At 33.9% G+C, this 27,444-nt stretch overlaps 1 protein-coding gene across 1 annotated transcript in view; it reads left to right on the top strand.

Moving 5' to 3' along the window:
- The window catches only part of ASCC3 (activating signal cointegrator 1 complex subunit 3), a 273,420-nt gene that overhangs the window by 111,205 nt on the left and 134,771 nt on the right, over window positions 1-27,444 (top strand). The window contains exons 13-14 of the mRNA XM_062572708.1: window positions 128-199; window positions 21,020-21,154. Coding sequence (XP_062428692.1) covers window positions 128-199; window positions 21,020-21,154 — 207 coding nt within the window. The remainder of the gene's footprint in view (window positions 1-127; window positions 200-21,019; window positions 21,155-27,444) is intronic.

Genomic DNA, 27,444 nt, shown 5'->3' on the forward strand with positions numbered 1-27,444 from the left:
TCTTCGTTATGCATAGGCTCTGTATATAGGATCAAAATAAACAGAAATGTATTAAAAGTCACATTTTTCATGCATCACTATTAATTGATTTAATGTGTATGAAGTATATGGTGTGATGTGTTTTCAGGTGCAGCAGCTGAATCATATGGATGAAGTATGTTATGAAAATGTGCTGAAGCAAATAATGGCTGGACACCAGGTATTTATTTTTTGTTTTAGCTTGCATTCAGAACATATATTAAAAAAAAAAAAAGGTTTAAGCCTCATAAAGATGTTTTAAAGAAATAGTTTCATCTCCTTTTTTGTATTTTGAGATACATCACTTCAGAGGTCACCTTTAAATCTGAAAGTACTATGTCGAAACAGCAAGCAAGAAAATCTAAATAAGCTAAATAATGTTAGTCTGTAGCTAAGGTGAAAATTCCTGATGCTTTAGATATCCCTTAAAATAATTATTATCTATTTATCACACTAATTTAAAATGACAATGCAGAGTAGGTCAGTAGTTTAGAGATCTTAGGCCTAAGTACCTTTAATAATTAAAAACTACAGCACTTAGTTACTGCTCTCATCCTTTCCTCTCTCTTTCCAATTGTAGACTCTCCTATTAGAGATGAAAGATAAGAATGATACAGGATGTTGAAGATACAGTGCATAAGAGGCTTAATATCTGTCATTTCAAATATCCTGGTTTTGGTTTGGTTTGGTTTGGTTTTTTGGTTTTAAGGAAATAACCTTCCATTTTACTTTACAATAGAAGTTTTTGCAGTGGAATTTAAATTTTGACGTACCTTTTCACTGGTGGACTTAACTCATTTGCCTGTATTGTTTATCATTCTGGTGTTATCATGCTTCTAGATCAGCACCTCTGAAAATCTCTTCTTTGTTAGAATTTTGTACATGCCAGTGCAGTAAGATGCAGTAGTTAAGCAGTTTGCATCCCTGATCAGAGCAGGAACAAATGCTAGTGCAAGATAATCCTTGAAGTCTTTTCACCAAATAATCTAGATGTAAGAGAGAGACAATCTTTTCCCCAAAATTGCACTAAGATCACACCTTTTCCTTGGTTGGCAAGCAGACTCACATTATGGTGTTTTTAACAGATGACTTGTTTGTTTATGACTTGGAGTGATTGCTCTGAGCTTAAGGAAAAAGAAAGTACTTCAGCAGCAGCAGCTTAGTTGTCCTGCTCTCTCTGGTTTAACACAGCTCTTGCATTTATCTTCTCTCGTTGGTACCAACTACAGAGATACTGCAGAGATCTTTCAGTTGTGAATACTGATATTTTCATGACTGAAGAATACTAACAAAATTTGTTGGCAATATCAAGAGAAGTTTAGTGTTCATTCCTCCTTGTCAGTTATGCACGTCTTGCCAAATTCTAGCACTGAGGTACATGTAGTTGTTTTTCTTGCTACTCTTTCTGACTTTATTTCCGCTAACTATAAATGCAAGGACACAGTATTCTTCAAGTAGCAGTTTCTTTAAATCAAGAAAATCAAAATAAGTAACATATCTCAGATTCTAGGGAGGAAGTTGTATTTTGTTCCAATGTATTTATTGTACCTTTTTTCCCCTCTCTTTTCCCTGTGTTATGGAAAAGACTGACTACAAACCTGGGCAGTATTATTTTTAAAAATCGAGTATAATACAATAAATTGCTTAATGGAGATGTCTTATAGTTTGCATAGCTTTCTTTGAGAATAGTTTTAGTTCCTGTAGAACTAGCTGAATGCTTGTTTTAAGGCACGTGCTACAGCTGAAAAAGTAATCTTTAATGTCACAATTTCAGTTGTTGACACAAGTGCTGATCTCAATTTCTGAACATTATATTTTAAATCAACAACCAAACAAGTGATATATTTTCAATCAAAGCAGAACTATAGTTTTCCTTGCTATATAAATGTTGATTTGGTTCCAAAATGATTTGATTGATTTTATTCAATTTATTCTTTGCTTGAAAATGTTTTGTTCTGGGCACATTACATGTTGATTTTCAGCAGTCTGTGATAAATGTGCTGTTTGAAGTGATAAAGACAACAGCTTGCTGGTCTTGAGATTTCAGCGTGAATATTGTTCTCTGATGTCACCAGTGTAAAGAGTTACTTGAATGCAGAATATATATTTATACAAGCTGAATTCAGTAAAAATTAAATATGGCATTTCAAAAAGTTACGGTAATAAGTTTAACAATGCTTTCAAGCAGGTGTTAACACACACAGGTGTATATGTCAGGAAGGAACAACATTTGAAATATGTTGCAGGACTCTCTTAAATACACATTAAATACCAACCAGTTACACTGGGTTTTGTTCCAGTTTATTTAAAACACGTTTGTGTCAGGACTTATGAAACAATATTCCTATCCTGAAATAGATGATATACAAATGCTTATATACAGTCTTTGACAACGCACAGTTAACCATTTCAGCTCTTTATAGTTGTGTGGCATGTAGTGAAAATAAGGGATTTTTCTTTTTAATGATTCTGTTCTGATAAATGATCTGTCCAATCACTAGACTAACTGCAGATTTTTTTTAAAAAGTTTCAAAAAAAACAAGATGATTTTTAGATATATCTACATTGAAACACCTGCAGAGGAAGAGTATTATGCTAGCAAGGTTTTCATTAGTGTCTTGTCACAAGCTGGAGAACAGTAATACGGAGTTATGAATGGAGTCATAACCTTCTTTTGATTTTCATAGTTTTTAGAAAACCTTGCATCCTGGTCTGTTACCATCATGTTTATTGCCCTTCTTAACTTTTTTGACTTACCCTTTATACCTGTGTTTAGTGTGTAAAGTTTGTTTGTTTGTTTTTAACAAAGCTGTGGTTATATCTAAGTATACTTCTTAAAAAGGTGCATACCACTGATAGATCTACTTCTGAAAAAGTTTTCTATAGCAATTATGTATGGAATTCAGGAAATGGTTGGAATTTTGTAACTGTTGAGGCGGTAATGTACGGGGAGTTCTCATTAGCAATGCTGCAGACAACCAAAAAGCTACCTATTCTTTTTATACTGAATTGCAAGAAATAAATCCCAGAATCCTTTCTCAGAAGGAGAATCAAAGGAAAAGACATTCCCTTTTCCAAAGCTGCATGAATTAATATAATATACATGCTCCTGTGGCCATCAGACTTCCATAATGTTGTCTTTTAAGATTCTTTACCAGAGAACTTGTAATGTCTTAATAAATGACATCCAAAGGCTGGTTATTTATCTACTGTTCTCTTAACTCATTTTCAAAGAATTCTGCACTGCAAAAAAGGCATAATTTATTCATAAGGAAGTCATCCTAATGTATCTCTGGCATATTACAGATTGCAGTTTGATGCTTGAATGAAGTTACATGTTCATGTGTTTTAATGGATGTTATATGTGTTTTTGTTTTTTAAGACTGAGGCCAGTAAGAGGTAGTTGTATTCTACACAGACATGTGTTTTGACAGATGGAGAGAATGTGGATGTTGATTTTTCAACAGTCATACTCTGCAAGACTTCAAACTCTTCCTGGCTACTGGGAAATTAAGAGTTGGTGATTCAGCCTTTAATTTTGATCCATCTGCTCAAGCTAATGAGATATCTCATTTGCAGGCTTCACTTTGAATTGCCAAATGCAACTGAAGCTGTAACATTTGTCTTAGAGCACACCCTCCTCTTGTTTAACTTGAGAAAAGGTATAATGATAGATGGCTTGCCCTACTGAGTTTTCAGGGGGGGAGGTTGTTACAGAAAATTTTGATGGTGACTGAAGAAGTAAGATGAGAAAATGTCCCAAAGGTTTCTAGGTTCTTTTTAAGTCAATACGTTCATTCTGTGGGATTGCAAATAATGAGATTTTCATTACAAGCTTTCTCTGTCAGAATCCCACCTCTTAAGACTGCTTTAAGTGAAAGCCATTAGTGCTGTCAGGTCTGCTTTTCTGGGAGTGTCCTTCTGTGCTGAATATTGGTTGGTGAATATTTGTGTTTATGTCCTACTTTGAATTTAATATGGTTTTATATTGGCAAATATGTTAGATCTTTTTGAACTGATTTGCTCTCTTGCAATTCTTTTTCTTCCTCTTAATAAAACACAAATTATTTAAAAAAGAATTTAAAACAAGAAAAGATCAGAGTGTGTGACCTCATACTCGGTCACAGATGAAAGTACTTTTGCCAGCATTTACCTTCTGAGATACTGTACCCACAAAGACTGGGTGAAGGCTCAGTCACCAAAATTTATCATTCCCTGAAAGTGATTATAGCTCTCTATTCTCAGACAGTCGCCAGTAATGAGCCACATGCATTAATAGCATTAATTCAGCTAAGAAACTAAAAGTGCCACATAGCTTTTGCCCACACTGTGAGAAGGGCAGCTGAAGCTGAAGCATTTTGGGGAGCACGTAACCCCTTCCTGAGGCAGCCTGCACAGACCCTCACAAGGTTAGCAAAGGCAGAAACTAAATATAGCCATACTGATCAACACCATTTTTGTAATAGAAGGAGACATTGCATTTCTAGCTAATTTCAGACAATGTATATTTTATTATCCTTATTTTCACAATCTGTGAAGGGAGAACACACCCGCATTATGTTATGGTTTGGAGAAATACAGTATTTAAAGGGCTTTTTCCACAGAAACGTGAGATATGTACACTTAACTCTGCATTAAAAATCATTTACCTGAAAAAATAGGGTACTGCTGCACTTTGCCAAGATTCAGTTGCTTAATTTAATTAATTAACTCTTTTGACTCTGGTGACCTCTGTAGTTGTATGGTGTTCCAGCACGTCTCTTGCCGTTACTGACCTTTTGCTAATTCTATCACACCGCCTTCGTTACTGACAACAAGCTGATCGCATATTTCTCTCATTGTCACCATTATCTCTTACCTTTGCTGTTACAAATTTGTCAGAAACTTACTGTTTGCTATCTTGTTTTTTGCCTGAACATCCTTTCTTGATCAAAGAAAGGTTAAAAAATAGAAAATAACCAAGAATAAAACCCCAATAAATCTTTTGTATTCTTTACACTATGAATTTGAATGGAGTGGCTGACCTTCTTCGAAGGCTTTCAGAGGAAGTGCTTCCTCAAAGTAATAAAACTCTAATTTTTGTGTCAGATTCCCTGGACTACTTATTTCTTCTATAGCCTTTTCTTTTTTTTGGCTCATAGCCGATTCCCTTTGATAGTACTTAAAGGAGTCCTGTGTTCACTTTGCCACTTGTTTTTTCAGCAACTCTCGTATTTGCTCTCTGCTCCCTATTTTTCTCTCCTCTCTGCTGCTTTTTTGACTATCACTACTCTGTTACACTGTTTATCTTCAGCCATAGGAACTTGAGTTTCAGTCTTGGTTCCTTACCCAGTGCATTTTGCTCCATTTTGGCTGTTTAGTCTAGTTTTCAACTTGGAGTGCTTTTGACATTCTCCTGTCCTCTCAAACTTTTTTTCCTTTTTAAGAAAATCAGCATCTCAATTATTTTTCACTGCTCTGGAGAACTTATTGTCTATAGTCATTTTCTTCTCTTCTTGCTCTGGTGTTCAGTGAAACTCAATGAAATTGCCTTTCCTCACTGAACTTGGTACCTTCCATTTGTAACAAAACTGACTGTTCAGTGGAAGTTGAAATCTTTCTGTGGTTCTTGCTGTCTATGCAAGCCTTGAGGCTCAAGGTTACCATACTTAAATATTGAGGAGCTCTTCAGCTTTGAACTAGACTGTTAGGTTTAGCTGGCTTCTTCTGCCTTTGTTACCATTTTGCAGAAATATAATATTATTCTAACTGCATCCCATATATCTGTGACGGCTTTCTCTTTAATCTCTTAAAAATAAATCTGATTTTTTTTTTTTAATGAGTTTGCAAAGAACAGCTTTTCTGGTGGCCAAAGATCTGGTAATTGTCTGTTGTAAAGAGTCTGGATTCTGAAAACACCTAATATTGTGTAAAAGCTTGCTGCAACATGCAAAAGGGAAAGTAGCAGTAGTATTCCTTTAGACTTTTATTTTCCTTGATAACGTTTTTAGAACAGCAACTCGAAGAACTCAAATTTCCATTGCTGTTTTTTCAGTATAGTAATACTTGTTATCTCCTGTCTTTTTTTTCTACTTTTTTGTTCTTTTCTCTTTGATTACAGTCAGAATTACTTGTTCAGAAATCCTCCACGTGTACTTTAAGTAAAACATTAAAATAACTTTGATTTCTGCATCAAAAATCACTGTCATTGCATGCTAGATTAGAGCTCAGGTTGCATTTAGTAGAGTTAGGAAATAAAGGCCCTTGAAAACTCATTTATTTTTTATTTATCCTTTGTCAGATCAAAAAAAAAGGATTGATTAAATTAGGTGGAACAGGAAGAAGAAAGCCTGTTTGTTGGAAAGTCACTATTCTGATTGCACATTTCTGTTGCTTTCTTGGTCCCTCAGACTGTGTGTACTATAGAGTATCCATTCCTGCAGTTGGAATCATGTGATCTTTCTTATTTAGCCTTGTATTCTGTATTAAATGTGTTTATGCACTAGCTCCTTCAATTTCAACACTAGTAACTCTTAGTAGACTTACACCAGTGGAGAAATGGGAACTGTTTTAGAACTAACATACTGGAAGTTTCACCATTCACCTAAAAAAAAAAAAGTAGAGGAGAATTACTTGAAACGGTAGACAGACTTGCACAGATCCGTCTGTTCATGGGGATGCACTATGAGTGGTATTCTTCAGATATCCCATTTTGTGCTTACTTCAGTTGAGTTTTGTTAAGGGGCTTTTGAAGAGAAGGACTTTCTCGAGTGCTTTCTTGTTAGCTTCTGCACTTTTGCTCTTCAGCTTTGACTTAGACTATTAGGTTTAGCTGGCTGCTTCTCTCTTTGTTACCATTTTGCTGAAACATAGTATTGTTCTAACTGCATCCCATATATCTATGACAGCTTTTCCTTTAATCTCTTAAAATGAAATCTGGATTTTTTTTTTATATGCAGAATACAGCCATGTCTACTTGCTAAGCTTTTCATTAGTCTGAGTGGTTATTATGCAGTTTTGCAGAGATCAGGCTTACGATATTAATTATAATTCATGTGCTTAATTAAAAAGTCTTTTTATACCACTTTTCTGAATTTAGCTCATTAGTAGTAATACTGCAAGACTATATATTAATTTCAATAAACCTTTTAAAATCTTGGGATGATTTCCAGCTATTGTCTCGCAATGTTTTTTAATATTTTTTCAAACTGGGATTATTGGTATCACATCAAATGCAGGTTGCACTCAAATTCATGTAGTCAAAACTGTTTCTGTACAGTATATTGTACCTAAAGGTTTCACTTTGTCTGTACTTGTTCTCTATTTCCAATAATCGACTTGAACTTTTCAGGATTAAGAAGTGTTATCTTGTTTTCCATAAAAAGCTGTCTTAAACCAAAAATGGAGAGCTGAGTAGTTATTTAAATCTATTATATTAGATTGTCAGAAGTGAATTTGATAGGTATTAATTTCATCTGTAAAAAATGATGGATTAAATTTCTTTATTATCAATTTTCCAGCTGATACTTGGTTGCAGAAGCAGAATGAAGATAAAAGTTTAATAAGCATAGTTAGTGCAAGCAACTGTTGATAATGTTGTTATAGCTGTGTCTTAAGATAAGATTTAGTAAAGCAGTACTTTTTCAGAGGTCTTTCTGGAATGTAGTACTTTGAGAATTAAGCTTGTTCTAGGTTTCTTCCTGGGTTAAATAATGTGCATAGCATTCTTTAGACAAATAATTCTGAAAGGCTACTGAATTTCTTAAAATACATTATTTATCTGGATAGGTTTTTATATAGACATCAATCTCATAGCCTAAAAAAAAAGATTTATTTCAATCTGAGCTTTTATTCCTCTCTTTCTGTAGAGATTACTTCTGTTCCATCATCTGATGAGGCTTACTTGCATGTATATGTATTGTATTTTCTTATAAATATGTGTGCATGCCTGTGTACCTGCATATATGTGTATAAAAATTGCGCAAATACAGATGGTAAAGTGGTCAGCTAGAATAGCTGAATCATGGCTACCCTCCTTTAGATATTATTTCTATGTCAACTAATTAAGCAAAAACTTGGATAGTTTGGATAATTTTCTATAGAATTTCTTGTGCAGGTTTTGTACAATTAGAGCTCATTCATTTGTATGGATTCTTTAGGAAAAACACAAACTAATCCTGTCTTGATGCACTGCTTTGGTGTTCTGCATCTTTGTCATTTCTTCATAAGTTTCACTTCCACAACAATTGTCGTCTTCAGTTTTAAGAATACAATAGCTAGTATTTTTTGCCTTAATTAATTAAACTTTATATTTTACTTAAATTAAAAATACTGTACTGCAATGCTGTGTGGATAACATCCGTGAACTATCTGGTAAACATACATATTTTTTATGTTACTGTCAAATGATATGTACGTACTAGTTTTCTTTAAATTTTCTGACTGAATCTGTTTTTTTTAAAATGTTTAAATGTTTAGTCAGCTGCCTCTGTGAACAACTGAGGAAAGTGCTGTAAATGAATGCAGTAACCAGTTATGCATATACTAACACATTATTCATCAACTGGATATAATTCTAAATGTTTATGTACTGTATTTCTATTCCTTATGCTAATTTTTACATATCTGTGTTTGTATTTACATAGCAATTTGTCTGTATGCATGTTCTCAGGTGTCATGATGTAGAGCAAAACCGTCAACGTAATTTTTTTTCCATTAATGATGGAAATTAATTAAATTAGTGATGTTTGTTATATACTTGTAGTCTTTCACAGCTATACAATAATGCCAATATTGGTAGCACCACTGTTAAAGGAGTAATTGCTCCTATTTAGAATTTTTATTTTTCTGATTACATGAATGCACACTGAATGCTTAAAAGAAATTTAAATTTTAATTCAAAATTAACAATATTTGTAGCCTAAATTTATTACATTCTGAGGAAATTATAATTTACTCTGCAAATGGCTATCTTAAGCCAGTGGCTTTTTGTGACTGCTGAAGTGTTAAGTTGCAGTGTATGGTTTGCTTACTGCCAATCTGTTCTTCTACTTACCAACCTGCTAAGAGCAGCCTGATCAGTTTTGCAGCCTAATGCTATGAGTTTAGCTAGCTGTAGGTTAAAAACTGTGTTTCAAACATGGGACTGCAGACCGTTAGTGGTCCAGAAGACTGTGGAAAGTCAGGTCTGTGGAAAGTTATATGTTGTTGTTCTCTAATGATTCAACAGCAAGGGTAAAACTTAAGAAGAAATGTTGAAGATTATCAGTGATCAACACTTTTGGAAATTCTTACTCTGTAGCCCTGAAAGAAATGGATATCTATGTTTAATATAACAGTGAAAGATAGTATCAGTGACAAACTTCCTGATTCTCATCAGAAATTCTGTAGATTCAAAATGTAGCAACGTAACTACTGTCCACCAAGAGCTAGTGTTTGCCACAGAGTTTTTAATGAATATTACCAGAGAATCCAATAGCAATTTCACTAGTGGCTTTAATTTGAAATATACAGTAATATAGGGTGCTGTAACTAACACATTTTTAGGTGAATCCATGAAGATCAGAAATCAAAATTCTTTCTGAAGATACTAAGATCCATCAAGAAATGCTTTTTGACTTTATACTTTCATTCACTTTTTTCAGAGTATGAAATTTATGTAGCAGTGTGGTGTCTGAATGCTGACAGATTTCTTTGCAAAATGATTCTAGAAAATGTTAAGTTTATATTTACTCATATTTAATCATGAGGTATTTATAATTTTCTTATTTAGAAAATGATTTCTTAAAAAGCTAGGTATAAAAAGAATAGGTTTACGAGGGGTGTTCTAGTGGTTCTACCACAGTTTAGTACTGTTTGCAAGCAACTGCGTAATTTAACTTCATAAATTTATCAAACTTCGTATTAATAAGGTTGCTTATACTTGAAATCAGTTCTTCACTTCCCTGTTGATTTAAAAATCTGTTGACTAGGCAGAAAGAAAGCTTGTTGATAAAGGTGTATATTTTCATTTGGAACGTACTGCTGAAGAAACAAGAAATAAACTGGAAGAACTCTTGGCTATATTCTACTGTTTAGTATGTTTGTTTATGTTACTGGACCTTACAAAACCAGAAAACACAGAGGCTGACATGACAGTGTGGTTACTGTTCTTACATATATCTAAGGGAACAGAAATAGGTTGGAAGATTTCTGCAATATCCTACATGTTCCTTCTCGTCAGTAAAGCTGAGCAGAATCCGCATTTTGCTTTTGCCTCCTGTGTTATTTTTATGTATTATGGATGGTATATATTTAAGTAAATATAGTTTTGGAAACAGAAGAAGAGATACAGTAGGTTCTTACAATTCTTGTTTTGCAGTGGTATTTGTCAAAAATACAATTTATGATAATGTAGAAACATTTTTTTGTCAGAATAGTTAATGTCAGAACAGGACAAAGGGAAATGCTTGAAAAAAAAATCTTGTATATTCTTGTTTTGCTAAAAAAAGATTGAGTCAAAAGCTGCTTATAACGCTGAATAATAATTATCGTTCAGGTCCATTGGCATCTGCAGAAATGCAATTGTTAGCTGCCTAATGACATATATTTGCATAGTAATAGAGCAGCTATTCTTGCTTAATTTTCTATACAAGAATAGACATTGCTATTTCTGTCCTGTCAGTTATAATTCAGAATAATTTCAACTACCTGTAGAAGTCAGTAAAGTGTTGTTTGTTTGTCTTAGTGACTAATTGGCCTTCTACTTTAATTTTTACCGTATTCATTTTTCCTCTGCAGTTTATAAGGGTAGATCTTCATATTATTTTGGAATAATAACACATTAAAAATCTTGGGACAATCTTTTTCTGTTTTAGACTTTCCTAGCCTTAATATAGTAAGGCAGTGAATGTTCTCTTCTATCAACCTTTTCACCTGGTGATAGCCTCAGACTGGTTTTGATTGTGTTTCTGCTTTGTTTTTAGGAGGAATAAATAACTATGTAAATCTAGTAAAATAAATTGTCAAAAACCACAAATAGGCATGGAAATAAAATTATTTAGATTTTTGTACTAATTTACCTGTGTTTAAAATAGTTATCTATAGTTTTAAATATAATTTGGCTAATGCTACTGATTGAAGATAGCGTGAATTTCATTTTACAGTCCTGAAAAGGATTTCTTTTAGTATTCAGAATCCGTATTTGAGCATTGATTCCATAACTGAGCATTTACTTCATAGTCCATTCAAAACTTAATAAATAAGATAATAAAAACAAGTGTTTGCAATTTTTAAAATGATTCATTTTAGTAGCATTTTAGAACTTCCTCCTGTAAATTAAATCAGACAAACCAAGCATACATTAGTGAAAAATATGTGCAACCTGCATACCTTTAAAGAAGAAACCATGAAACTAATAAAGATTCATGTACTTGAAGCATGTTCATGAGCAAATACGTTTTACTGAGAAATGTCCTTCATACACACTAGGTATTCTTCAGTGTAGACTTCTTATATCACTAAACTTTCCTATTTTAATTCCAGAGGCTTACTGTCAAACTTAATGGACCAGAACCTGCATCATAAAAGTCGGGAACGACACTTGTGTGTTCTAAAGATGTCCTTAATTGAGGACAAATGACACCAAACCTCTGAATCTTACATTTTCACATTGTGGCAGAAAACATAGTATCATGTTTTACATCAGCCTGAGTGATGCAAAACCTCTGGGGTACCTGTACACTAACACATGCAGCATGGGGAGCAGTTAGGGGAATTAGAGGTTTGCATGCAGTAGAATCCCACCATGGAAACACGGTGGGATAGTTCACACAACTGGAGTGCTGCAAGGGTTGGATATAGGCTTTTTAGGAAGGACAGGCCAGGATGGCACATGGGGGGAGCTGCCCTGTGTGCATGGAGCTCCACCAAGGGGCAAGGGAGGTTGTGGAGTCTCTATCCTTGCACATGCTCAAAACCTGACTGCAAGCAGCTGTGGGCAACCTGCTGCAGCTGATTCTGCTTTCCTCTTTTTTTAGGAGGGGGGTGAGGGAAGGAGAAGGGCAAATTGAACTAGATTTCTAGAGGTCTCTTACATACTCACTTATTCTGTGATTCTCCTTTAAATGTTCCTTGCATTCACATATAAATATACATGCTCAATATTTGCTTGGTAAAAGGAAACCTGTGCTTTGCCCACATGAAGAGAACACAGCTTGAAAGAAAAAGAAAAAGAAAACAAAAAGAACTGATAGCCCAGAATGTTCATGGTTAATGAGCAGAAACAGCCCACAAGAAATAATTCTGCATGCAATGCCATTATATTTTACAATGTGTCAGAATTGTTAGATCTGGAGTTTAACAGGGGTAAAACACAGCAGAAAAGAAGAATATACAAATAATCTGCTTGTTATGCAGATTAGATTTGGGTCCTGATAGTAGACTAAAAAGAGCAGTCTTCTGAGAGAAAGAAAAAAGGTCATGTCTGTGAGCTAACGAGGAGCTCAGCTCATATCAAATATAAGGTTAAAATGGAGGGAAAAAAGTCACAAGATGAGGGAGAAAATTTATCAGCCTTTAATTAAAGGAAAATTCCTTTGTCACTTGAGGCTAAAAAGTCTTGTCAGATGTAATCCTAAAAAGTCAGTTTAATATCTAACAGTCGCAAGGCAGTTTTTTTGCAGTACACTCTACATTTGTGGTACTTATTATTTATTGTTAATAGATCCACTTTCTGCCGAGACTGGGGGATTCTCTGCACCTTCTAAATCAGCTTCTACCAGCCATAAATCGAACAGTAAGACAGTAAGTTTTTCAGAGTACCTGTAAATTATATAGAAACAAGAGAAAGACATGTGAAAAAATATATATATGTGGTTGGTCAGTGTTCCAAATGTATATCTTTTTCACCAAAGGCAAAGATGTTACATACTTAGGATGCCTATTAAAAAAAAAAAAAAAAAAAAAAACTGCTGAGGGGTAATAATAATATAATAATAGGCTTCTGTATTTAATAGACTATGGATAAATGGAAGATTTTTGCTATTGATGATACTACAAAGATAGTGGGGGGGGGGAAGGAAGAAAATGGGGACAAACAAAATTATAGTGAGAATTACAACAGTGATGATAAGAATTATAACAATAAAGATTAGAATTATAACAATAAAGATAAGTGAGAGAAGATAGAGCAACAGGTGCAGCAAGAAGGGAAATAAAAGAAATAGATGTAAGAACAGTAGTTTGATAGTAGAATCGCTTTAAATGAACAGATATACAAAACATAGAAAGCTACAAAGAAGGTTACAAAGAAAAAAAAAAAAAGAGGAAAGTTGTTCCAGATTTGCTTTTTTTCCACCTTTGCTTTTCTATAGATTGCATGAGCAATAGTGAAAATGAGATTGGACTATACAATATAATATTGCTTTGGACTGGCACATCTTAAGTAAACAGAAGCAAATAAATTTCCATACTAAAGTAGTATACAAATTAGCAGAGTTTGCAGATGTAGATAGCAAGTGTACATTAGTTTATCTTTACTGTAGTAAAATTAAATAGTGTAAATTAAATAGCAGCTAATACCCACAATCACTAGTATATCTAAGCAGAAAAATAATTAGCCAAGTATTTCTGTTAACTAAAAATTTTGTTAATTAGGTTCCACAGAGGTTTTTTCAAAAAACCTATTTTTTTTGCCTCAACAGGGATGCGCAGAAGTAATTTATTTCACTGATTAATTAAATTAAAACTTAGCAGAGACATCAATTAATGGTAATCTATCAAGAGTTCAATTAGATTGTATCACATTACAGCAGTGATTAGTTGATGGTACATTATAGATTTCTTTATTATTATCAGTTAATCTTTTCAGGTAAAGTATTGTGGCGTGTTGATTACCTTTTTCAACAGAATTTGCTATTTGTCTTGAAATTCACAGATTTTTACAGATGTGACTGCTGTTTTTTTTTTGGGGGGGGGGGGAGGTGGGGACGGAAGAGCGGGAATGGGGTTAGCCACTCGAATTAAAACTTCTGTGTTCTTGTGCACATTATTTAATTTGACATGATGAGTAAATGCAGTCTGCTTTTAAATTGTGAAGTATTTTTCTGTATAAAAGGAAGGATGTATCAAATGTGTCATTAGGACTAGTTTGTAGGCAGTTTAGTAATCCATCAAATTTCTATAGTTTAATAGAGAATCTTAATTCACATGAAGATTATAGCAGTATCTTCTTTTAAAATCTAAGATGTATTAAAATTAATTAAAAAGAAAATAAATGCAGGTTTTCTCATTGCCTTTATATTGCTGCTTACCAAGGCAATGAGACAGTAACATTACTGTCACTTGCCAAGGCAATATTTATAAGCCTTACTTACTAAGATTTATAAGTATTTTTCCACTTTTTCCCATTCTCATGTTATTGTTTGATATACATTCCATTCTACTTTTGCAGGGAATGTTTTTGATGAAAACCTATTAGTGAGCCGTGTGTGTTGCTCTCATATATATATTTTTATGAAATATACTTAGGAATTTTGAACTGTATCTTGTTAATCAGGGAAAATTACATCACGAAGGATAAACCATTTGTTTATTCCTTAGAATAAGGCTAGGCATTAGGGAGCTTTGTTTATTGCTAGGCCAGGAGATGTTTCTATTTAGTCAAGTGCAAAGGACATCATTTTTAACATGAGTAAGGGCAGGCAGCAATCCTTGGGAGATGTGCTGGAACCTCATAACGTACTGAATTTGGTAAAATCCGTGGAGGAGGTTTCAATCTGAGTTTAAGGCAGAAAGTGGCTGGATGGATTGATCAGTCGATTGATATCCCTAGGTGTTCATTTACAGTACAGGTAAAACCCGGGTCAAGAATTGGAGTCTACGTAAAGGAAGATTTATATAAGAGTTCAACTGGATGAAGCCAAAACAATTTCTTGGTGTTAAAATAGAGTGTATACATACTTATACTTGTCTCTAAGCTACATAATTAAAATCTATGTAGCAGTAAATCATTCTTTTGTTTTAATTTCTTTGGAAGTTGTGGTGCAGTGTGGCTCGCAGATCCTAGTCATTCTACTCTCCTGGAGAGGTGTTGTGTGAAACAGAGGTACTGGGGTCGAGTCTTAGAGTGACTAGTGCTAATAACAAGATTGAACGGTACCTGAGAGACTCGGTGTGCTACCCCAGAAAGATAAGTGAGCGGTTTTGGAGTTATTATAGAGAATATCAGTTTGAAAGAGACGTTTTGCAGTAACAAAAGCTAGCCTAAGAATCTTTGCTACCAAAACCAGAAGAAAGGATGTTTGAATTTCAAGTATCTGATTATAATTTTTGATTGATTTTAGGCACCTCTGTTTTCCACATACATGATGCTTTTTTTTTTTTTTTTTTTTTTAACCCTCTACCCTCTAAGTGAAAAGATGAGCAAGTTCTACGGGCTTGCAGTTATGTGTCTCTGATAATAGGGAAGTACCGCTTGTCACAGATGCTGTGAAGAGCACGCCTTTCAGGGCCTCAGTAGCTTGCTACCATTCATTTCAGGAAGATTGCAACCTGGAATATGTAACATTTGGGAAATGTAAGCACTTCCTGTTGTGAATTTGAAACAAAGTCTGCTGAAAATTGTTAATTTGCTTAACATTTTAAGAAAATTCTGGGGAGATAACCTAGAGGCACTTGTTATTTCCTTTCTTATGTATTTTGTCATTTGAAGGCTTCAGTTTCAGGAGAGCAGTAGCAGACGCTTTCAGCACTATCCTATATACACCAGAGCTAGCTTTGAACTGCAGAGTACAGATCTAATTACACAGCTTGTAGCTGTGGAACCACTTCTCTGTATCCTAAATTACTTTTCCTAACTTATTTGCATAATTTAATGCACAGAGATTTTGCCACAGAAATATTTTCTTTTTCTCTGAGCAAGGACAGGCTAAATTAACCCTCTTAAGACTGTATTGCTGTTTCACAACATATTAAATGCTTACCAACTTTATGGGAGGGGGGAATGTTCATTTTTCACTTTACATGACATTTTTTAATGGGTGCTGGTTCTTCACAATCATTTGGTGATGTACAGAGATTACAAGTAAACATTAACCATAAGTTTGTGAACCTCTAATCAGTTAATAAAGCAGTCTCTTTTTGTTGTCTGTTTACCTGTGATAGAGAACTTCTTTCATTTTCAGCGATTTATATAAGCATTTTAAACTAAGAGGGTGGTCATATGTTGATAAGTGCTTAAAACATGTACAATTCAGTGCATTCAGTGTAAAAAGAATAAAGAGGTAAATTTTTTAAGTGTATATAAATGCTGATAAATGTTACATGTCTGAAAGTTAGATCTGTTTCAAAACTGCAGAGAGGCTTCTGAGCACAGGACAGTTATATCAGCATTTGTTTCTTAATTACTGTTTTATGCATAGCAAGGTATTGTAATATGAGATCTTGTGCAGTGATTCAATGAGGAGAAGCTGTACAGTTGTGCAGCTTAAGAAAAGAGAGTTTCAAATGTATCCTTTGGCCCACAGATATTCTGAGGTCTTTTATAATAAGACCTTTAGTTAATTTCATTACTCATTTGGAACAAGAGATTTAACAAGTTAAGGAAGTAGTTCTATGTAAAGATGTAACTTACTCCATTCTACAAGATGAAAATGTCTGATGGATACTAAAGAAATAATAGAAAAAGAAGATATCTGTTATACAGAACAAAGAAACTCCTCACTGAAAATGTAGATACTGTTCCTACCTCTGGCAGTTTGTGTTTGATGTTATGGAAGCTGCTGAAATTAAAAGTTTCAGATGAACATGCCAATCAGATGTTTTAAACTTTGAGAATTATTACTTGGAAAACATGAATCTGATGATTAGGAGTATTGGGGGCTAATGATTTCTACGGAGTTAATAGACACTCTGCTTTGAGTTTATTAAGTGATATAGAATAATAACAGTTAACCTTAATTTCACATGCAGAATTTGGTTATGAGGAAACAATGTTATGTACTTTTTTGTTGGTTTTCATCTTCTTCTTCTTCTTTTTTTTTTTTTTTTTTTTTAAGTTAAGAAATCCTAACTTCTTATAATGGTTATTGTCACAGTTCCCATCACAGAACTGTTAATTCTCTTTTGTAGCAGGATTTGAACAGAGTGTGCAAGATAAAACAAGGTAAAGGTAGATGTTGGTTCATTAACTGAGCTTTGTCTGTTTTACATATAAAATGGGGTAGGTATCTTGGAGAAATGTGTGTGATAATTAATGCTTCAATATAAGAAGGAAAGGTTGGTAAAGGCTGTAGTTTCCTGATTTAGCGCTGTCCTATTTAGCGTGTTTTCTTCCAGTTAAACACTATGTAGAGCCTGAATGATAGCCCAGCCAACTCATTCAACTCTGGGAGGATTTCTGGATTTTTCCTGACTGTTTATTATTCCCAGTCCTGCAATTGAAACATTTTTCCATTCCCCTGGTTTTTTTTTGTTTTTTTTTTGTTTGTTTGTTTGTTTGTTTGTTTGTTTGTTTGTTTTTTAAGGCTTCTTGATTTTCAGTTCTTGTGGAAATCCCACCGTGGAATTGTGCTTAGAGGGCAATTCATTTACTTTCAGCTGCAACCAGCAGAATCTTCAGAAATCAGAATTGAAGTTTAACCAAGTCTTTACCAAGCCTGTGCCAAGTCCTGGCAGAAACATATGATATTAAAATATTAACTCCTCAGTTCACTGGGCAAATGAAGAAAAGAAGTATGTAGATGCTCTTTATGGCTCTAACTTTTTTTTTTTTTTAATCTAGTACAAAAGAAATATATTACTAAATAAGTGAAATGGTAGACTATAACACATAAAAGAAGGCTTTTATGTTTTTCTAGGAAATTTCAATTTAATTTACATTATGTTCTTATTTCTTAAAGTATTTTGATTATTTCTAGTACTCCTCATGGCTATGCTTTAGTATCTGCACTTTTGGAGCTCATATATATCTTATCTAGCATCTCACGTGTATGATTACAGTTATGCCAAATTCTGTACAGCCATTGCATTGAGAAATACTTCATAATATTTTTCATAAAATGAAGTTGCTATTTTGACTTGTAATGCATGCTTATTCAGGCTTTCTATGAAAGAATTTACAAAAAGATAAATTGGCACATTATCTTGAAACAATGAAGTTTTAGGGATCATAAAGTATATTCTGTTGTGCTGTGTGCATAGTGTTACAAAAGTGGTGATGGAAAGATGTATCAAGTATGTTAAAACAGATAATGAGTAATCACTCCCAGGAGGCAAATAGTTATGACTACATTGGTTTCCTTTTTGTCTGTTCTTAATATTATCACCTGAATTTATTTGTTTATTTTTAAATTATAAATTTATAATTTATATAAATTAATGTAGTTTCATATAAAAATATGTAAATTACATATGTATATATAATTTATATTAGTAATATATTGTGAGTTGGTATAAGGATGATGGTACAAAAAGGATAAAATTAAATCCACAGTTCTCAGGACTGTGACATGCCTTTCTTAAAATGCCAGCTCAGACTACCTTAAAGCAAAACTATAACTCCAAAGTCACATCGGTTAAAATTAGACGGACTAGCTGAACAGATTTTAAGATTAAGTGTTTGCCTTTTCATGAGCCAGTGCTCAAACTCGTCCATGTGAGAGTTTTATGAACCCCGGAATTGCCATATTGGATCAAACTGAAGATCTGTCTGTCTGAATAGCTCACATCAATTTACGCAAACAGTGGACAAAAGAAAATGGTTAAGGAGAACAATATAGAGTATTTTCTGTGGTATACTTTTCCCAGCAATATGTGGTCAACAGGCATTCAGAGCTGCTATTACACTGGAACGAAGTGATGTTTAATCACTAACAGCAGATATGCTCTCCATCATCTGCTAGGACAAAGTAGTTGTGTTCCTTTAAGACATAAGTGAGCAAGTGGAAGAAAAAGTACCCTTCATTTACTTCAGTCGCACATATCTGCTTCATGATGGCAGGCAGAAATTCATTCTTTATGCAGCAGGTTGGATACATTTACTGTTTTGACAGTGCACGTTCGAGCTTACAACTAATTTCCCTTCTGAAGTCTTCCAGTGGGTTGAACAAACTTAACCTTTTTTCCTAAAATTTATTCCATATTTCCGTACCGTAATGGATCCTATTCATCCTTAATGGATTTGCTGGCTATTCCTGTTAATTAAATGAGCATTGTTTCACTGCCTTTTGTATGTAAATGCCTCTCTTTGGATCAAGTGTCATCTGGTTTTGACTGGCTAATGAATAGTTCCTGGCTCCAGGAAGAGTGAAACCTTTTTCCCTTCTACATCCATCAGGGGTCTTAGAGCCATGGTTCAACTGATATGTGCCTTGCAGTGAATCTTAATTTTAGATCAGTTTAAATTGCTTTTGTGCAGTATCTAAAAGGGTAAATATTAGCATCTCATTGCTGTCTTTTGATTTGTGCTATTGTGTGGTGATAGATATAGTCAAGTGACAGTGGGTTTGGGTGGATAATGCCAACTGTATTTCCAAAGTTTACTGTATGTGTGGGTACAAATTGCTTCAAAAATGCTTCTGTTTTGTTGTTAATTCTCCTTCTATAAAGTTCTCACAGTTCAGGGTATCTTTTTGATTACTACTGAGATGATTTTCTCAGGAATTGACCCTAGTGTTTCCAAGGTTGCTTTCTGAATGAAAGAAAGTGGTTTAGAGGTCATAATTGCACTTGTTAATACAGGATTTTTTAAAAACAAATAAGTAGTCTTTGTCAAAAGACATCTGTGTAGCAGTGCAGCTGAAGAACGGTACAAGTACTTTGCCCTATGAAATGAAAAGCTTCTGATTTGGTCAATGGTTATAGAGAATCACCTATGGAAAATCAGATTGTAAATAGGTAATTTGCATCAGAGTACTATAACAAATGCCTTTCTTAGCATTTTGGGTGTAGTGTTCTCCAGGTGGTATCATTACATGTCTATGTAGCCTGTATGTGGTTAAAACAAAACCTTTAAAATTTTGCACCATTTTAAAAGTAAAGAAATAGAAATGCAGTTCATTTCTATTATCTTAAATTGAGTGAGTTTTTTTAATATTAAAACCACTCTTCTGTATGCATGAAAACCAGAAACACATATGCCAAGTTGCTATGGCTTCTTCTACTTTGAATTTACTAATGTGGTATTTTAAAAATCATCATTTTTCTGACTTGACTACAGACTTGTACTCTCTGTCTCTTGAAATTTTGTCATTAAGTATAAGTTATTGTACTTATTTATTTTTTGGAATGCTTCGAGAGTACATTAAACAAGATCTAGGTTGTACTTGTGGTTATTCTGTGTGGTGTAAAACAGCCTCACCAGGAATCTGAATTTGCTTGAAAAGCTAGAAAAGTTTGTTTTTACCATAAAAGAATTGAGGAGGAGGTTTGTAAGGTACAGAGCATTGTTGGACACTCATTTCTCACTACTCCTCCATCTTTTCAGATCTCTCTCTTTAACCATGGGCAGTTCAACAGCAGTGTAACCCTGTTAATGTTCTGCCTGGCCTCATCTGGTTTCCTGATTCTGGGTCTCCACCATGCGGTCCTGCCAGTTTTTGTTGCTTGTCAGACTCTCTCGTGATTTTTTTAAAATATATAAACCTGAAAACTGCTCTGCTGAAAAAGAGCAAACAGTTTTTTCTGCAGGGTGTTTGGGTGAAATGTTTCGATAGAACATTAGATCAGCCTTTGAGGCAACACAGGAGAGGAGACAGAGGAATATTAAGTAAGGCTGATACTACTGGTGAGTCGCTATGTCTATTTGTTCCCACTGCTATCTCTTCTGTTACACCACAGGAACAGTTTGCGGCTCTTCACGGTGACCTGGCTCAAGATTCCTTGCTTTGCAAGGGACTGAAAATGTTATCTTGTTGGTCTGTGTATAAAAATGTCAGTTCTTGCATAACTAACGCTTTCATTACCATATTTTGTCATCAGATTGTTTTTGTTATTTGATTAAGGCTTGTTTTTTCTCATCAGCCCTATTTCTTTCTGTTTTAAGGTGATGGTGTTTGTTCATGCTAGAAATGCCACAGTACGAACTGCTATGGGTCTTCGAGAAAAAGCAAAAATTAATGGTCATATTTGTCACTTTCTGCCATCCCAGGGATCAGATTATGGACAAGCTGAAAAACAGGTAAGTGAATAATTTAGGCTGATAATATTTAGAATTCATCTGCTTAAGGGACTGTAAAAGCTGGCATTTTTTGAGCTTCCGTGATTTTTTTTTCTCTGAAGGGAAGTATAGAGTTACTGAATTGAGTAGAAGAAGAAAGAGCAATGCCAAAGATAAAGGAAAAGATACTAGTGCTGTTACTGATAGTTTTTCTGCAAAGACTTGTTGTTGTGTTTGATATAACTCATTTAGAAAGTTTAGTATGGAAAAGTCTAACAGGGCTTGGTTTATCTGGTGGACTTTGCTTTTGAAAGAAAGCTATGAAGTCCAGCATTCCCCTAATGCACTTTCTATATGTCTTTGCCCTCTGCAGGTAAGGTTTAGAGAACTGAATGACCTAGGTAGACCCCAATTTACTCTCCAGAACTCAAAGCTATTAGATATAAGCTTGGAACCCTGCAACGCTGTATCCAAGTGAATACCTGATAATGAGATAGTTGGGGATTTGTAATTTATACTTACTGTTAAATTAGTAAAGTTCTTTTACGCTTAAAGCCCATTTTTGTATCTGACAACATTTGATTTCTTATGTCCGTTGTTGCATTGGAGGGGAGGTTATTTATCCAAAAGAATTGGACAAGTTCAGAAGGATAACCTGGTAAGTATCGATCACAATAGTCTTCCGGCTCAGGAAGTCCCCAAGTCACTAATTTCCTGAATTTGGGCGAGCACACATCTCCTGTTGCAGTTTCCCTAAGCATCTGTTATTGTCTGTTCCTTAAGACAGAAAACTGTCTTAAAGTATTAATCTGACCTAGCTTGTAAATTTACAGTCTTTCCAAAACAGTCTGGCTTTCCTGATAAATAATGTTGGGCAATCAAATAGTAAAAATCAATTTGAGAATCAAGAATAAGAAATCCATTTGAATATCACATGAGTAATTGGGCCCCTTAACCTGGTCATGTTTACGAAATATGTATATGGGTCATAAAGTATTTTGAACAGTAGCTGAGTACTTGTCAGATGAAATTGTATACATTTTTATGCATGGTTAACAGTTGTTGTATGAATTGTGTTAGCTGAACCTTCCAAATTATTCGTGGCTGTACATGGCATTTACATTATTTTAGGTAATGATTACAGTTAACAGTGCTTTGCTAATTTGCCTTGAAAAATAATGTTCTTCCTCCTTCACCAACTAAACAACAGGAGATAGAGAAGATATTTATTCATTATCAAATGTTTAATATATATTCAAGATACTCTGTTGCTGGTGGATATGTTGACAAGCTCTTACATAGTTTTGGCCCCTGTAAATTGGGGGAAGTAGGAGGTTGGCAGGTAGATTCTGTGTCTTTTTCAGTGTAATAAGTTGCCTTATTTTATATCTGTGAAGAGAATGTGAAGGAATTCATTCAGACTTACTAATTTTGAATGGAACATAGGTATTACAAGTGTTAAATGTAAATTTTGGAAACAGAGAAAGCTCTAAATTAGAGAAGATTTTTAAACATTATGTTCAAGTATGTTCTTTATGTCAAAACTTATGAGAGCTATGATAAATATTTAAAATGCGTGTCTTGATGTTATAGACTATGCTAGCTTATAAATAGATGTCCTTACGATATTTCATAAAGTACGATATTAAAAAAATCCTTTTCCTACTGAATGTTAATATTTACAGTATTTTAAAAATAAGACCAAGCCTGAACTTGCAGAGCCTGTGTTTCTACTGTAACACTGAGAATAAATACTAAAATTTTTCATGTTAGATTTCTCAGGCAAAAGTCTGAAAAATTATTGAAAATAATATAGTATTTCAATACTGATATAGAAAAAAAAATATTAGTTTAGTCTATTGAAAGTACCATTACTTATATAGATACTCAGAGTTGTTAGTAATGAACTTGGGAAATGATGTAGTTATTTCAGCAGTTCATACTATGTAATATGCCTGTTAGAGGAGTATTTACCCAACCCAATCAGTAATTTAATGAAGGCTGCTGTTGTATTTTCACTTACTCTGTTCTGGTATTAAATGAATTTGAAAACATGTTCTTATACTGGTGGGACCAAAGGAAACCACAGGAAAAAAGTTCTAAGCCATTTGTAGTAGTATTTCAAGTAGTACCAATTAAAAGAGTGGCAGTGGTGCTTTATAGATTGGCTGGCTACATATCTGAAATGACTGCTTTTTTTCAAGATATTTATCCAACACACTGAGATTCAGGAGAAGCTAAATAAACTAAACCCTGCTATTTCTTCTTCCCCTCCCACCTCAGTACACATACATTTATTATGAATCCAAGTGTCTGTTTTAAATTAAATCTTGAACTGTTTGAAGATTGCAGTTCCAAATGATAATCTGTGCAAAAGATTGTAGAAAATCTGACTTTGCTTTTGAAGATATTTACAGACGTTTTCTAATTTTTGAAATAAGGCAAAACAGCATCCATCATAATTAAAAGCAAATGATTTCTTCTCTTATATTTCATAGAAATCTTTGATCCTTTCACTATTTTCCAAGTTATTACAATAGCAAAAATGCCTATTTTGTTCTGAAGGTTTAGGGATTTGTACATTATTAAAAAAGTAATTTAACAAGCATGAGTAATGTAAAGAACTGTTTTACATAATCTAATACAGCTAGAAACTATGGTTTTAGTTATACTATCTCAGATTCTTAGAAATGTGTACTAATAAATAATAATCCAAAGAAACCTGACAAAATTCCACTTAGTTATTTTGGTGCTCAATAAATTTCACTGAGAGTTCTGTGAAGCATGTGAAAACTGTCACCACAGCAAGTGTAGTCATTGTATGAAAGATATGATTATTTTTTCGTAGAGATGCCTGAATCTTTGACTTTTATTTTATTTTTAAATAATTATTTTATTTTATTTTATTTTATTTTTATTTTATTTTTAAAATGTGTCATGAATACACATTGCGACAGGACGTCTTTAGCATGTAGAATAATATAAAGTATGTACTAGTGTCTGTTTACCTTTTTTTTTTAACTTAATATGTTAGTCTCTTCAAATATCAGATTTGTGATAACAGTAAGTAAAGATTCTTGTTTTTTTTAATAATTATGAAAAGAACATTTGAAATAAATGTGGTTTTTTTTTTTTTTTTTTTTTTTTTTTAATAAACTCATGTTCCATAGAGTCTTGTCATTTGTGGGTCATAAGCCACAGGAAGTAGAAAGTATTTCTTCTTTTACATTTAAGAAATGGCTTAAATACAGAGGAGCTGAATCTTCACTCAAAGTAGTGATGACTTAATATCATGATGCAGGAAGTAAGGGAAATTAGGAGAGGGAGAAGCAGCAAACATGAAAATTTAAGTTGTAAGCTCAGCTTTGTATGTTGTTAATATGAAATGTGAATGTAGTATTGTCAGTATATACATTCATGTGAAATGTACTTACTTTATGCAGTTTACATCCTCAAAGAGTATTTGAACTTCTGTGTGAAGAAGTTATTTTTTTCCTTCTTCCTTAAAACTGTAAGCTTATTCTTTTCTCAAGGAAAGCTGTAGAAATGAGTGCAGTTTGACTTGAGTCATACAGTTCCAAGTGTTCCTAGACCTTAAAACGGAATTCGAAGCATGGAAGGGTAATGTGAGAAATTATGAAATATTTCCCAATAGCGTTTGAAGAGATCAGAGGAATTTAGTACCTAGGAGGAGTACTAAGAATGAGGTGAAATACAAACTAAGCTGCTGCTGATAGGCTTTGGAAAGCAACACCGAGAATTATGACTGATTAATAGAATGAATTGATAACCAAGAACTGATTAGCAGAAAGAGATTTGAAGGCCATAGAAATTAATGAGAGAGAATTGTGTTTTGCAGCAGTTCACATATTGTTCTTGTGGTTGCCCTGATTCTTTTGCAATAATAATGTCAAGAGACAGAATAATTCATTAAATACTTCTGCTGAGCAGTACATGTAATATGCATATCAGATATTGACGAGGATGCATGCTCATACATGCTTTTATTTCTTATGCAAGTAAATGTGGTCTGGATATTGGGAAGAAATATAACTTATGCAGTCCCATGCACTTAACAGCTTGTATATTGAGACACGTAAATATAATAATAATGGGAATAATAACAATAAAGTGGAAACCTAGTCACACTGAAGTTTGTGACAAAAATTCCCCAATATATTTTTTCCTGCGTACTTATGTTTCGCCCATTTCAGCATCCATTCAACACATGAAGTTGAATGATTTTATTTACTGTAAAAATTAAAGATTTTATGGGTTCCATCTCAGTTACCTGGTAAGTAACACTAATAGAAAATGCCTTTAAGATGTAAAAGAAATAAAACGTGTTCTATGCTCACAGGAATCTTGTTTGTTGCTGTTTTAGAGAAAAAGCACATCATCTTTTGAATGAGCATATCAGAGCATACATATTTGAAGTGTATGGTTATTTTTATACAGTTATCACAACAATAATATAATCAAGTATGAAATGTACTCAGCCAAGGCCGCAACTCTGACTGCATCAACAATCATCAATAGCTGTGAAATGAATACTATCCTAGCAACATTCTTGTGCTAAGCAATTAAAGCTGACATATTAAGCTTTATGAGTGCACCATTTCTATGATTAAAGAATGTAGGGTTGTGTTGCATTGTTAAAAGCTATTACTGTTCAGTCTAAATTTTTTTTTTCTTTCTTAGAAGTAAGTATTTTTAATAGAAATGCCTGACTACAGAAATAGCAGTAATTCTAACAGTGGATATTATCAAAAAGTTTTAAGGTCATCTGTTCTGTCATGGGAATATTCTATACTACGGTTTCTATTGGCAAAAGCAAAAGGGTATGTTTTTGTTATTCTCTAGCTATTTAAGTACTTCAGACATTGTTTAAATGTATAATGGAATATTTCAGTAGTGTCAGGGCACCCAATCACTGTGCTATATATATGCTCTACAAACACCAGATATTCAGTAGCCTTTCTGTGTCTGCATCCACTAACAGTTGGGTTAGTTGGAGTATTATGAGCTACCAATGACTGGTGACTGAAAAAGTAAACACATTTTTAAGATGTACTAATTCAGATAATTCCTTATGAATATGGATTATGCAAGCCACCAAGAATACGGTTCAAGTCATTCAAGAGTAAAGAGTTCAGACTGAACAGAGAAAGAAACAATGCACAGCGAAATCAAATTGGACTGTAAACGTTTTCTTTCCCCTCAACTTGCTGCTTCAAATGCTTCTTCTCACTTACTTGTCCAATAAGCTGGTCCTGCATAGGTAAACATCAGAGACATAAATAGCACTGATGGAAACATTTTTCTTGTTTTAAAAAAATGTCCAAGTCAAATCTATATTTATACAAAATCAAGAAAAGGTTAAATGACTGTATATTTGTTTTAAAGTTTTAATGGGACCAGACTATTTTTAGAGGTGTGGTCTCAATTAACAGTGCTAGGAACTCTATAAGATCTGTGCAATACAAATCTTCATTGAGCTAACCTGAAGGTGTAGGAAGACCGTTCCTCCATGAATAGTTCATGGAGGAGCAGACTAAATACACAGACTAGCTGAGATGCAACCTTCAGTGCCAAATAGGTGCACAGACAGAGCCTACATGTACAGGCATAAGCAGCTGTCACCAGGAAGGACAACAGTTCAGTTTTCTACCATTAAAACTGCCAGAAAAAAAAATTATTACAGCCAAGTGCATTTCTGAACAAAGCAAGAAAGTCAAAGTTGTAGAAAGACTGCAGAGTAATACTAATGGATTCATTTTTAAGGGCAAAAAGAACGAGCTAATCTGGCATGTTCTTAATGTGACGAAGAGGATTGAGCAAAGTCTGAATCAAGTCTGTAATTTCTGTTTGAACTCCAGCAACTATTTCTAAAATATATACGATATTGATGTGTGTCTTATTTTGTGTATGAGTTGGTCTGCCTTCTGCTCTAGACCTAGGATCTCACCCTGGTTCTCCTCATCAGTTTAAAAATTTTTACTGTGAGGGTTCTTACTCATTTAAGTAATATTGAATTATTGAGTGGATCAAGCTACTCAATTAGCCCTCAAATGGCAAATTTCTGGTGGAACATGCTGGGAAGAGCACTGATGCACATCTGCCCCATTCTCATTCTCTTCCTTAGGCGTTTGCTGTTGGCTGCATTGGGAGAGGAAACTGCACTAGACAGACTTTTGGTCTAATTTGGCACAGAAGTTGCCGTGTCTTAATAAATTGAATACATCTTATCAAGTGCATCAAGTATTGAACTGACAAAGCACATGGCTTGTAAGAGCTTTTCAGAGCTGTTG

This window comes from Rhea pennata, chromosome 3 (assembly GCF_028389875.1).
Source record: "Rhea pennata isolate bPtePen1 chromosome 3, bPtePen1.pri, whole genome shotgun sequence".
In the NCBI taxonomy this organism is placed as follows: domain Eukaryota; kingdom Metazoa; phylum Chordata; class Aves; order Rheiformes; family Rheidae; genus Rhea; species Rhea pennata.